The sequence below is a fragment of the Tachysurus fulvidraco genome, chromosome 2 (assembly GCF_022655615.1).
Source record: "Tachysurus fulvidraco isolate hzauxx_2018 chromosome 2, HZAU_PFXX_2.0, whole genome shotgun sequence".
In the NCBI taxonomy this organism is placed as follows: domain Eukaryota; kingdom Metazoa; phylum Chordata; class Actinopteri; order Siluriformes; family Bagridae; genus Tachysurus; species Tachysurus fulvidraco.
Genome location: NC_062519.1, coordinates 18,177,323 through 18,187,322, shown reverse-complemented (window position 1 = coordinate 18,187,322; position 10,000 = coordinate 18,177,323). Strand labels below are relative to the sequence as shown.

Here is a 10,000-nt window from a genome sequence, read left to right as displayed (position 1 = left end):
ACATGTCCTTTACCCTGTGTTGTGCTCTGTATATAAACACACAAACATACATACGTCAGCCTTCTGTTCCCCTGCAGTGAGCCGTACCACGACATCCGCTTCAACCTGATGGCTGTGGTTCCTGACCGCAGGGTGAAGTACGAATCCAGGCTCGAGGTGCTCAAACACAACCGGCAGGTCGTACTGGAAGGACTGCAGCAGGTGGAGGAAGTTTATTGTGTTGTAGAATCTGTGCTGCTGTTGTGTAGTTTAGTGCTCGTGTGTCTGTAGCTTTTGATCTTTGTCGTCTATTTCAGGCGATCAAGGCGTCCCAGACAGACACGACTCAGGAACGCAAGCAGCAGGACTCCTCCTCAGAGGACACGCCCCCAGCTGTCAAAAAGGAGGAGGGGTCAGAGACACAGACAGCTCCAGCTCTGCCCACAGGTGCGTGTGCGTGTTTAATGAATAGCAAGAAAAATCAGTAAACATTCCATTTGTGCCTGGATAAATGTTGTATGTGTGTGTGTGTGTGTGTGTGTGTGTGTGTGTATTCAGATGTAGCGAGTGCTCCTGCAGTGTCCAGCTCCTCGGAGAAACCCAAAGCCACAGTCAAGCCCCAGACTTTGCCTCCAGGGGGCAACACCACCACCCCCAACACCATTGTTCAGCGCCTGCCTGCCTTCCTGGACAACCACAATTATGCAAAGTCCCCCATGCAGGTGAGCCGCCAGACGCAGACGTCCGTCTGAAATCTGTCTGTTTTTCAAAACTACCTCAGTAATTGGAAATGCCTCTGTGTGTGTGTGTGTGTGTGTGTGTGTGTGTGTGTGTGTGTGTATACAGGAGGAGGAGGACCTGGCTGCAGGAGTGGCTCGTGCTCGTGTTCCTGGTCCTCCTCAGGCCTCATACTCTGATGATGAGGATGACTTTGACGATGAAGAGGAGGACAGGTATGGAGAGGGAGAGAGAGAGTCAGAGAGAGAGAGACAGAAAGAGAGAGAGAGCAAGAGAGAGTAAGAGACCGTCCCACAGAAATGCTGTGTAACTTTGTTCACTTCATGATGTACCTTTTCACGTGTTTTGCTCACCAGGTTCCGCAAAAAGGCCGGTGTCCGTGGACGGGGCGTGGCGCGGAGTTGCGGTGGGGGCGGAGTCTCAGGCGTGGAGGGTCAGCTGGCTTTGAGCATGCTCGCCGACCGACTCAAAAAAGAGGCCCAGAGAAAGGACCCCATGCCGACGACGCCCACACCTGGCTCCTCCGCCCTGAACGTACGCACAGAGGGCAGAACCGGGGGCATCAGCATCACTCCCGCATGCCAGCCCTCGCCCACGCCCAGCAACGAGAGCACAGACACAGCCTCTGAGATTGGCAGCGCCTTCAACTCGCCGCTGAGATCTCCTGCACGCTCGCAGGTAAGGACAGACGTTCACCTCTTTTTAAATCGTTCAGTAAAAAAACATCTTGATGTTGTTACATTTAGCTGTTTATATCACGATATTTAAGATACTTTAGGGGGCATTATCTACAGAGCAGTGGGGTGTTTTGTTAGTTTTAGTTCTCTTGCCCTTCCCCAGGCTGCCACTCGACCCTCCAGCCCCGTGGCCTGCCACCTGAGCCGCGTCCTGTTCGGAGACGATGACGTCCTGCTGAGACTGGACACTCGACACAACCGCGCCGTCCGAGAGCTCGGAGCCCTGATCAGCGCCACACAGCTCCAGCTCAGAGAGGATGGAACCATCTACACACTGCCAAGTACCGGTAACACACACACACACACACACAGTGATATTGTATAATATAATAAATCAGGATCTCCTTATATAGAGGAGTTTGTGTATGTCAAATATAAATAGACTCTACAGAAGTAATGTGTGTGTGTGTGTCTGTGTGTGTCTGTGTGTGCGCGCACACAGAGGCAGTGTGTGATGTTGTGAAGAAGGCCGTTGTGGTGGACAGTCTGGAGGCGAGCGAGAGCACAGAGGGAGGAGGTACGGATGGAGGGAAAGGAGCAGCATCTCGGGAGCTGAAACAGGAAAAGGAGCTCACAGAGATGAGCAAGGACAAGCCGAGCGCAGAGACGGCGAACTTCGCCGAGCCCGAGGCGCTACCCAAACCTCTCGGGGAGAAATACACTCCTAAAGTGAGTTCAGTCTGATTTCTTCTGGTCTTCAGGGGCCGGACTCTGTAATGTCTGATACGTCTGTCACTCAGTGGTCCTGAGAGCTGAAATGTTTCTAACACCAACATCTTCCTTTTCTCTCGGCTTTCCTCGCTCTCTGTCTGCACCAAGGACGTGTGAGGTTCCTTTAATATGAAGGTTCCTCGTTGTGTTTAATTCTTCTGCACTGTGTGTGACTGTTGCTGTTTGTCGTCCATGCTGTAGGAGTTGTTGGCTCTGCTGAAGTGTGTGGAGGCTGATATCGCCAACTACGAGGTGTATCTGAAGGAGGAGGTGGAGAAACGGAAGAAATACAAGGTGCGAGCTGCAACCTGCCTTTTAAATCCCAACATCAAGTGAGTTTCTGTGCACAGCTGAATATAATGTAGTAATAACGACGTGTGTGTGTGTGTGTGTGTGTGTGTGTGTGTGCAGATCGATGACCAGAGGAGGACCCATAACTATGACGAGTTCATCTGCACCTTTATTTCCATGCTGGCACAAGAAGGTCCACATTTCTGTTTCTCCCACACGATTATTTATAATATATTCTACTGTTTATATTTATATTATTGTTTATATTTATATCATTCTGTCTAAAGACAAAAAGACGTGTAATTAAATAAAAAGTCACAGTGGTGTGGAAATAAAAGTTATTCATTAGGATTACACACCAGCACAGAGTCCAGTGTCTCAGCTCGAGTCCTGCACAGTAAGAAGTTCTCTTTGCTCCAGTTACACCTGATCCAACTGAGAGTCTAATGAACTCTTGTTCTGATGCAGGTGTGTGTGTGTATGTGTGTGAGAGTGAGAGAGTGAGTGTGAGAGAGTGAGTGTGAGAGAGTGAGTGTGAGAGAGTGAGTGTGAGAGAGTGAGTGTGTGAGTGAGTGAGTGTGAGAGAGTGAGTGTGAGAGAGTGAGTGTGAGAGAGTGAGAGAGTGAGTGTGAGAGAGTGAGTGTGAGAGAGTGAGTGTGAGAGAGTGAGTGTGAGAGAGTGAGTGAGTGTGTGAGTGAGTGTGTGAGTGAGTGAGTGTGTGAGTGTGTGAGTGTGTGAGTGTGTGAGTGTGTGAGTGTGTGAGTGAGTGAGTGAGTGTGTGAGTGTGTGAGTGAGTGAGTGAGTGTGTGAGTGAGTGAGTGAGTGTGTGAGAGTGAGTGAGTGTGTGAGAGAGTGTGAGTGAGTGAGTGTGTGAGAGAGTGAGTGAGTGTGTGAGAGAGTGAGTGAGTGTGTGAGAGAGTGAGTGAGTGTGTGAGAGAGTGAGTGAGTGTGTGAGAGAGTGAGTGAGTGTGTGAGAGAGTGAGTGAGTGTGTGAGTGAGTGAGTGAGTGTGTGTGAGCGCGTGAGTGAGTGTGTGTGCGAGCGTGGTGTGTGTGTGAGAGAGTGAGTGGTGTGTGGTGCGTGAGTGCGTGTGTGAGGCGTGCGTGTGTGTGTGTGCGAGAGCGTGAGTGGTGTGTGTGTGCGAGAGTGAGTGAGTGTGTGTGTGCGCGGTGAGTGCGTGTGTGTGTGCGCGCGTGGTGGTGTGTGTGTGTGAGAGCGTGAGTGGTGTGTGTGTGTGTGGGTGAGTGTGGTGTGTGTGCGGCGTGTGTGTGTGTGGCGAGGAGTGCGTGGTGTGTGTGTGCGAGGTGTGTGTGAGTGCGTGTGTGTGTGTGCGAGCGTGTGTGGTGTGGTGTGTGAGCGAGTGTGTGTGTGCGAGAGTGTGTGTGGTGAAGAGAGTGTGCTGTGTGTGAGAGAGTGTGTGTGTGGAGAGAGTGGTGTGTGTGAGAGAGTGTGTGTGTGGAGAGAGGGTGTGGTGTGAGAGAGTGTGGTGGTGTGAGAGAGTGTGTTGTGTGAGAGAGTGTGTGTGGAAGAGAGTGTGTGGTGTGAGAGAGTGGTGTGTGTGAGAGAGTGTGTGTGTGAGAGAGTGTGTGTGTGAGAGAGTGTGTGTGTGAGAGAGTGTGTGTGTGACGAGAGTGATGTGTGTGACGGAGGTTTGTGTGTGAGAGAGTGTGTGTGTGAGTGTGTGTGTGTGAGTGTGTGTGTGTGAGTGTGTGCGTGTGTGAGTGTGTGTGTGTGTGGTGTGTGTGTGTGTGTGTGTGTGTGAGAGTGAAGTGCGTGGTGTGTGTAGAGAGTGAGTGTGTGTGAGAGCGTGCGGTGTGGTGCGAGAGTGGCGCGTGGAGTGGTGGTGAGGAGAGTGAGAGTGAGTGTGTGCGAGAGTGAGAGTGCGGTGTGTGCGAGTGAGCGTGCAGGTGTGCGTGCGTGGGTGCGTGTGTGCGCGCGTGCGGTGCTGTGTGCGCGCGTGCGGTGGTGGTGCGCGCGTGCGCGTGCGTGTGTGCGCGCGTGCGCGTGAGTGTGTGCGAGCGTGAGCGTGCGTGAGTGTGTGTGCGCGTGTGTGGTGGTGTGTGTTGTGTGTGGGTGTGTGGCGTGCGTGTGTGTGCCGTGCGTGGTGTGTGAGCGCTGCGGTGTGTGTGGCGCGTGCTGTGTTGCGAGAGTGAGTGTGTGTGAGAGAGTGAGTGTGTGTGAGAGAGTGAGTGAGTGAGTGAGTGTGTGAGTGAGTGAGTGAGTGAGAGAGTGTGTGAGTGACATCCTTTCTCTCTCTCTCTCTCTCTCTCTGTCCTTCATCTTGCTCTGATGTTATTCTCCCTGCTGACTGTTTCATTCTCTCTCTCTCTCTCTCTCTCTCTCTCTCTCTCTCTCTCTCTCTCTCTCTCTCCCCCTGTAATTAGTGTGACTCAGGATGGTGGAGATGTTCTGGTGTGTACTAGTGTGTAGTGATGACAGTCATTAGTGTTGAGGTGGGGTCTTTCCCAGCAGAGTGAAGGAGCCACATGATTCACTCCTAATAAATCGTATAATTCCTAATGATGGAACTGAAAACTGCAATCTGTCTGTCTCACATGACCACTACCTTAAACCGTGTGTGTGCGTGTGTGTGTAGGTATGCTGGCGAGTCTGGTGGAGCAGAACATTTCCGTGCGCAGGCGGCAGGGTGTGAGCATCGGCCGCCTCCACAAACAACGCAAGCCGGACCGAAGAAAGCGATCACGGCCGTACAAAGCCAAGCGGCAGTGAACGCATCCTAGAACACCGGCACTGCTCAATTCTCTGAGAAAAGGTGCTGAAAAGCTCTCTAACTTGTAAAGTCAAGACCTAGTGAACAAATCAGTACATCTAGGAGCTTCGAACGCAGCTTAGCTCAAACGCATCTGTTTAACCCGGCTAGTCGTTTTACGTCAGAAGGCTAGCGCTAGTGAATGTATACAGATTTGTCAGATAGTGAAATATACTACAACTACTGCTCAAGATGAGTATTAACGAGCATCCTGTGACGTAGTGTGTGTGTGTGTGTGTGTGTGTGTGTGTGTGTGTGTGTGTGTGTGTGTGTGTGTGAGCGAACAAGCCGAGATGTGGTGAACATACACACTTCTACATATACAGGCGAGTGCTAGTGAACATACTTGAATTTATTCCCGGTCCTCTTGTGAACACATTTGTACATCTCTAGCTGTTGTAAGTGAACACACCCCCACATTTACACAAGCCAAGATGAGGTGAACACACACACTTCACTTATCAAGACTAGTGCTTGTGGACTGATGTGGATTATGAAGCTCACGTGAACACACCCTGGTTTATAATGTTTAACACCTCTAAGCAGCCCAAAGTGCTCTAGTGCTAGTGAACGCACCTCGGGCGGCCGACAGAACCTGTTCATCACTGACTAAAGAGCACGCGCAGAAAAATCCAAACGGTCGTCCTGGAGGTTACGGACCGCTCGGATGTCCTGGATGTTTCTTATGTAATTGCTGGACCAATCAGAGCTGTGAACACGAGGAGTTGTTTTTTTTTTTTTTGAAGACCTTTGTGCCGGTCACACATTGAATAATCAGTGTTATGGTGAAAAAAATGCTTCAGATTTTGACTAAATTTTCAAAACTATGTATTGTAGCATAATCTTGCTTTAATTGTGCAGTCAGAACGAGTGTGAGTGAGTGAGTGAGTGTGTGTGAGTGAGTGAGTGAGGGTGTGTGAGAGTGAGGGTGTGTGAGAGTGAGGGTGTGTGTGAGGGAGGGTGTGTGTGAGTGAGGGTGTGAGGGTGTGTGTGTGTGAGGGTGTGTGAGAGTGAGGGTGTGAGTGTGTGTGAGAGAGAGTGAGTGTGTGTGTGTGTGTGTGTGTGAGAGAGTGAGGCTGTGAGAGAGTGAGGCTGTGAGAGAGTGAGGCTGTGAGAGAGTGAGGCTGTGAGAGAGTGAGGCTGTGAGAGAGTGAGGGTGTGAGAGAGTGAGGGTGTGTGTGTGTGTGTGTGTGTGTGTGTGTGAGATTTCTTCTTTCAATTGTTTGCCTCCCTGTACATGTGTGTGTGTGTGTGTTTCTCTGTGCTTGTGTGCGCTTGTGTGTGCTTGCGCACGTGTGTGTGTGTGTGTCCTTTCTACATATCCTCCTAAATAAAATAAACATGTTACACTGTAAACTGTGCTTGTGTTTACTCGGTGTTGTGTTCTACAGCGCTGCTTACAGCAGGCGTCCAATCAGAGCGCAGCAGGACAGGAACAAACCCACAGCAGTAAATAAATACACATTGTACTGTCTCCTGTTGTCCTAATGACTTTTATAAAGTGTCCAGTCCATGCTTACGTCTTAATAAGAAGCCCTTTGAAGACCTTTATTTAATCTCCGTGCACCGAGACTAACGTCCATTACTGTGATGATCCATCATCGATTACTGATTTTGTGTGTGTCCATGGGAAAGGGGCGTGGCTTCTCAGCTAACACCTGTACTGTGTAATCAGTCCATCACTTGTACTGTATTATATTACATTGTCATACTGTACCATTTTATATTGAGTTGTTACTTAGTGTTTCAAACAAAGTGTCTTTGAGTCCAGAAATGAATTACTCTTTATTTCAGATCATTTTTATACGAGCTAACGAGAGATCTTGAGCTAAAATCAAGATCCATTTGGAAACATTTGGAAGAAATTAGCATAAAATCCACCCTGAGCAATTTATAGCCTCTCTGAGTTCTTCCAAGCTTAAATAAGATGCAGCCTTAACCGTGTGTGTGTGTGTGTGTGTGTGTGGGCAGTGAGCTGTTGCACTGCATTTAAATGGCACAAACTTCACTACCGATATACGTGTTATATGATGTGTTGATTTCAAAATTTTCATCTATAAAAATATCTCGTGTATGTTCGTCTAAATTCACTAGGATGAGAATGATCGGATGATCTGATGGGTTTAGGTTATAAATATTCACATAGGTGCAAGATCTAAAAGAAACCTGGGGGAGTCTGACGTGTTTAATGACAGCTGTCAGATGTTGTCATGACGTCCTAGTGAGCAGAGTGAAGAGCGAGCCCTCTTTAGTCGTGTCCTGCTGACCTCGGACGCCAGGGTGGACTCGGGCGAACCCTTAATCCGGTACTTTTTCCGTGATCGTGGCCTTCTGCTGCGGTGAAGAAGTCGGACTTGTTCACGATGCCTTCGGCACAGACCACAGCATTTTGACACTTAGGCCCGATTTTCACATACGGTTTGTTTGACTTGAGATTAGTTAAAAGATCAGATTTGCTGCACGGTGTCTCTTCGTGCGTCTCCTTTCCCCCTCTGATGACTGACTCTGAGTCTGAAACCGACTCTGTGATGTACAAATCACTTCATCAGCTACTGAGGCAGCTGTACATCAATCAGGCTGATCAGGTGTGTGTGTGCGTGTTTTGCCATCTTTCAGAAGAGTTTAGTGACTTTGAGAATGTGCTGCATGTGTCTTTTCTCTCGCTGTTGTGCAGGTGCTGTTGGGGAAGCAGTGTTGATATCACACATCAGAGAGCTTTCTGGAGCATCATCAGTGTTTAAATCCCTCGTGAAGCCTGAGCACAGTCTCAGCACGCCTCACTGACGCTGTGATGAAAGTACAGGATGAGCTTACAACACAGTCTAACTGACAACTCTGTACAGCACCTGAATTCACAAAGCAGCATGAAGGCCTTTTAGAGACACACTGCAGAGTTTGCTGTGTAATTAATTAGCCATCGGAAAAAATCAACAACTTTGTCTGTTTTCTTTTACATCAAGTACATCTCTCTCTCTCTCTCTCTCTCTCACACACACACACACTCTCAGCTCTCAGTCTCACACACGTACAGAGCACCAACAAAGGAAATCTGATTAACAGACAGACAGACAGACAGACAGTCAGACAGACAGTGTGTGTGTTTAAGGAGCACTTCTATATGATCTCAGTGACTCCTTTAATCTCGGTAATATGAGCACTGACTCAGATCATAAAGGATGCGAATGTTTCAGGTAAGTATAGATGATACTGCAACTGATCATCTATATCATCATCATCAACATCATCATCATTATCGAAAAGAACCATTCTTCTTCTTCTTAACAGATTACCTCCTCGCTTTATTTTTCGACATGCCCAGTTTCTATTTTGTGTGTACATGGGTGTGTGTATATAGGTGTGTGTATATATAGGTGTGTGTATATAGGTGTGTGTATATAGGTGTGTGTATATATAGGTGTGTATATATATATAGGTGTGTGTATAGGTGTGTGTATGTAGGTGTGTGTATATATAGGTGTGTGTATATGTGTGTATATATAGGTGTGTGTGTATATTGGTGTGTCTGTGAATGTGTGTGTATCTCGGTGTTTGTATATAGGTGTGTGTGTGTATAAGTGTGTGTGTGTGAATGTGTGTTTGTGTAGACGGCTCTGCACATCCGGTTGTCTGCGTGTTCAGATTCAGGTGGTCCTATAGGGGCGCTGCGCTCGAGACACCGTGTACGAAGGAGCGAGCTCAGATCTAGGGCGCGTGCGGGCGCGCTCCCGCTTGTTTGCGTGCGCGCCGCCGCTTGGCCCTTCCCGTGCTCCGCCGTTCTGCTCGCTCGTCGCCGGATCGTCGGGTTGTGGTGGTGGTGGTGGTGGTGGTGATGATGATGATGATGATGATAATGATGATGGCGGAAGCGGAGCTGCGCTGACTCTCGCGCGCTCTCTCTCTCTTTCTCTCTCTCTGTCTTTCTTTTCATTTATTCTCGTTATTCGTCCGTCGGTGAAAAACCGTCGACCGAACGGGCCGCGCGTGTCTGTGTGTGTCTTTCTCGCGCGCTCTCTCTGTCTCTCTGTCTGTCTGTCTGTCTCTCACTCCTCCGTGTCGGTAAATGGGGAACGAGGCGAGCCTCGAGGGAGAGGCGGGCCAGCCGGGAGCCGCTTCCGCTTCAGCACCTCCGCGCGCTGGACAGCTCAGCGAGCCGAGCACCGGAGCGCGCGCAGCACCCGGGCCGGGACCGGACAGGTGAGATCGGGCTGCACTGCGTCTCTACCGAGCAAACATCTGGGATTATAACCATAACAACATGAGCGTTAGATTTTTATTCCGACTGCTGTAATAGTGAGTGATCTTACCGTATAGTCGGGTGTCAGGAGTGACAGCGTGCTCAACCTCCTCACACACTTACACCTGGATCAGCTGGTAATGATGTTCAGATGATCAGTGTGTTGTACAGGAAAGCAGCCATGGCACTGAACACACTGCTGCTGTTAGTAAAACTGTCTGCAGATAGAAAATAATTAATAATAAAATACAGCAGCAGCAGCAAAGGTGTAGATGACTGTTACATCTATCTATCTATCTATCTATCTATCTATCTATCTATCTATCTATCTATCTATCTATCTATCTATCTATCTATCTATATAAAACACAGCATTTCTTCAGCCACTGTAACACTTTATATTCCTGCAGTGACACTAAAGTCAGTAGTTTTTCATCCTATAACAATATCGCTAAAATTACTAATACCATGATGACGGTTATAGAGTAATAATTTTTCTAGGATTAATACGGCTTGATCAGTTCAGTACAGTTCAGTATGT

The 10,000-nt window shown here is 48.7% G+C and overlaps 2 protein-coding genes across 5 annotated transcripts in view; both read left to right on the top strand.

The window, feature by feature from the left end:
- The window catches only part of bap1 (BRCA1 associated protein-1 (ubiquitin carboxy-terminal hydrolase)), an 8,804-nt gene extending 2,752 nt beyond the window's left edge, over positions 1-6,052 (top strand). The window contains exons 9-18 of one of the 3 annotated variants that reach the window (XM_027137387.2): positions 78-201; positions 297-426; positions 538-701; positions 826-995; positions 1,074-1,395; positions 1,558-1,735; positions 1,897-2,123; positions 2,367-2,459; positions 2,577-2,649; positions 5,052-6,052. In XM_027137387.2, coding sequence (XP_026993188.1) covers positions 78-201; positions 297-426; positions 538-701; positions 826-995; positions 1,074-1,395; positions 1,558-1,735; positions 1,897-2,123; positions 2,367-2,459; positions 2,577-2,649; positions 5,052-5,185 — 1,615 coding nt within the window. In that variant the 3' untranslated portion in view covers positions 5,186-6,052. Of the gene's footprint in view, positions 1-77; positions 202-296; positions 427-537; positions 702-825; positions 996-1,073; positions 1,396-1,557; positions 1,742-1,896; positions 2,124-2,366; positions 2,460-2,576; positions 2,650-5,051 lie in introns of all 3 variants that reach the window. The other 2 variants (XM_027137388.2, XM_027137384.2) reach the window with 2 other exon arrangements.
- Positions 6,053-8,938: 2,886 nt separating this feature from the next.
- Positions 8,939-10,000, top strand: part of bsnb (bassoon (presynaptic cytomatrix protein) b) — a 51,881-nt gene continuing 50,819 nt past the window's right edge. The window contains exon 1 of one of the 2 annotated variants that reach the window (XM_027137456.2): positions 8,939-9,419. In XM_027137456.2, the coding sequence (XP_026993257.2) occupies positions 9,286-9,419 (134 nt within the window). In that variant the 5' untranslated portion in view covers positions 8,939-9,285. The remainder of the gene's footprint in view (positions 9,420-10,000) is intronic. The other variant, XM_027137455.2, reaches the window with a different exon arrangement.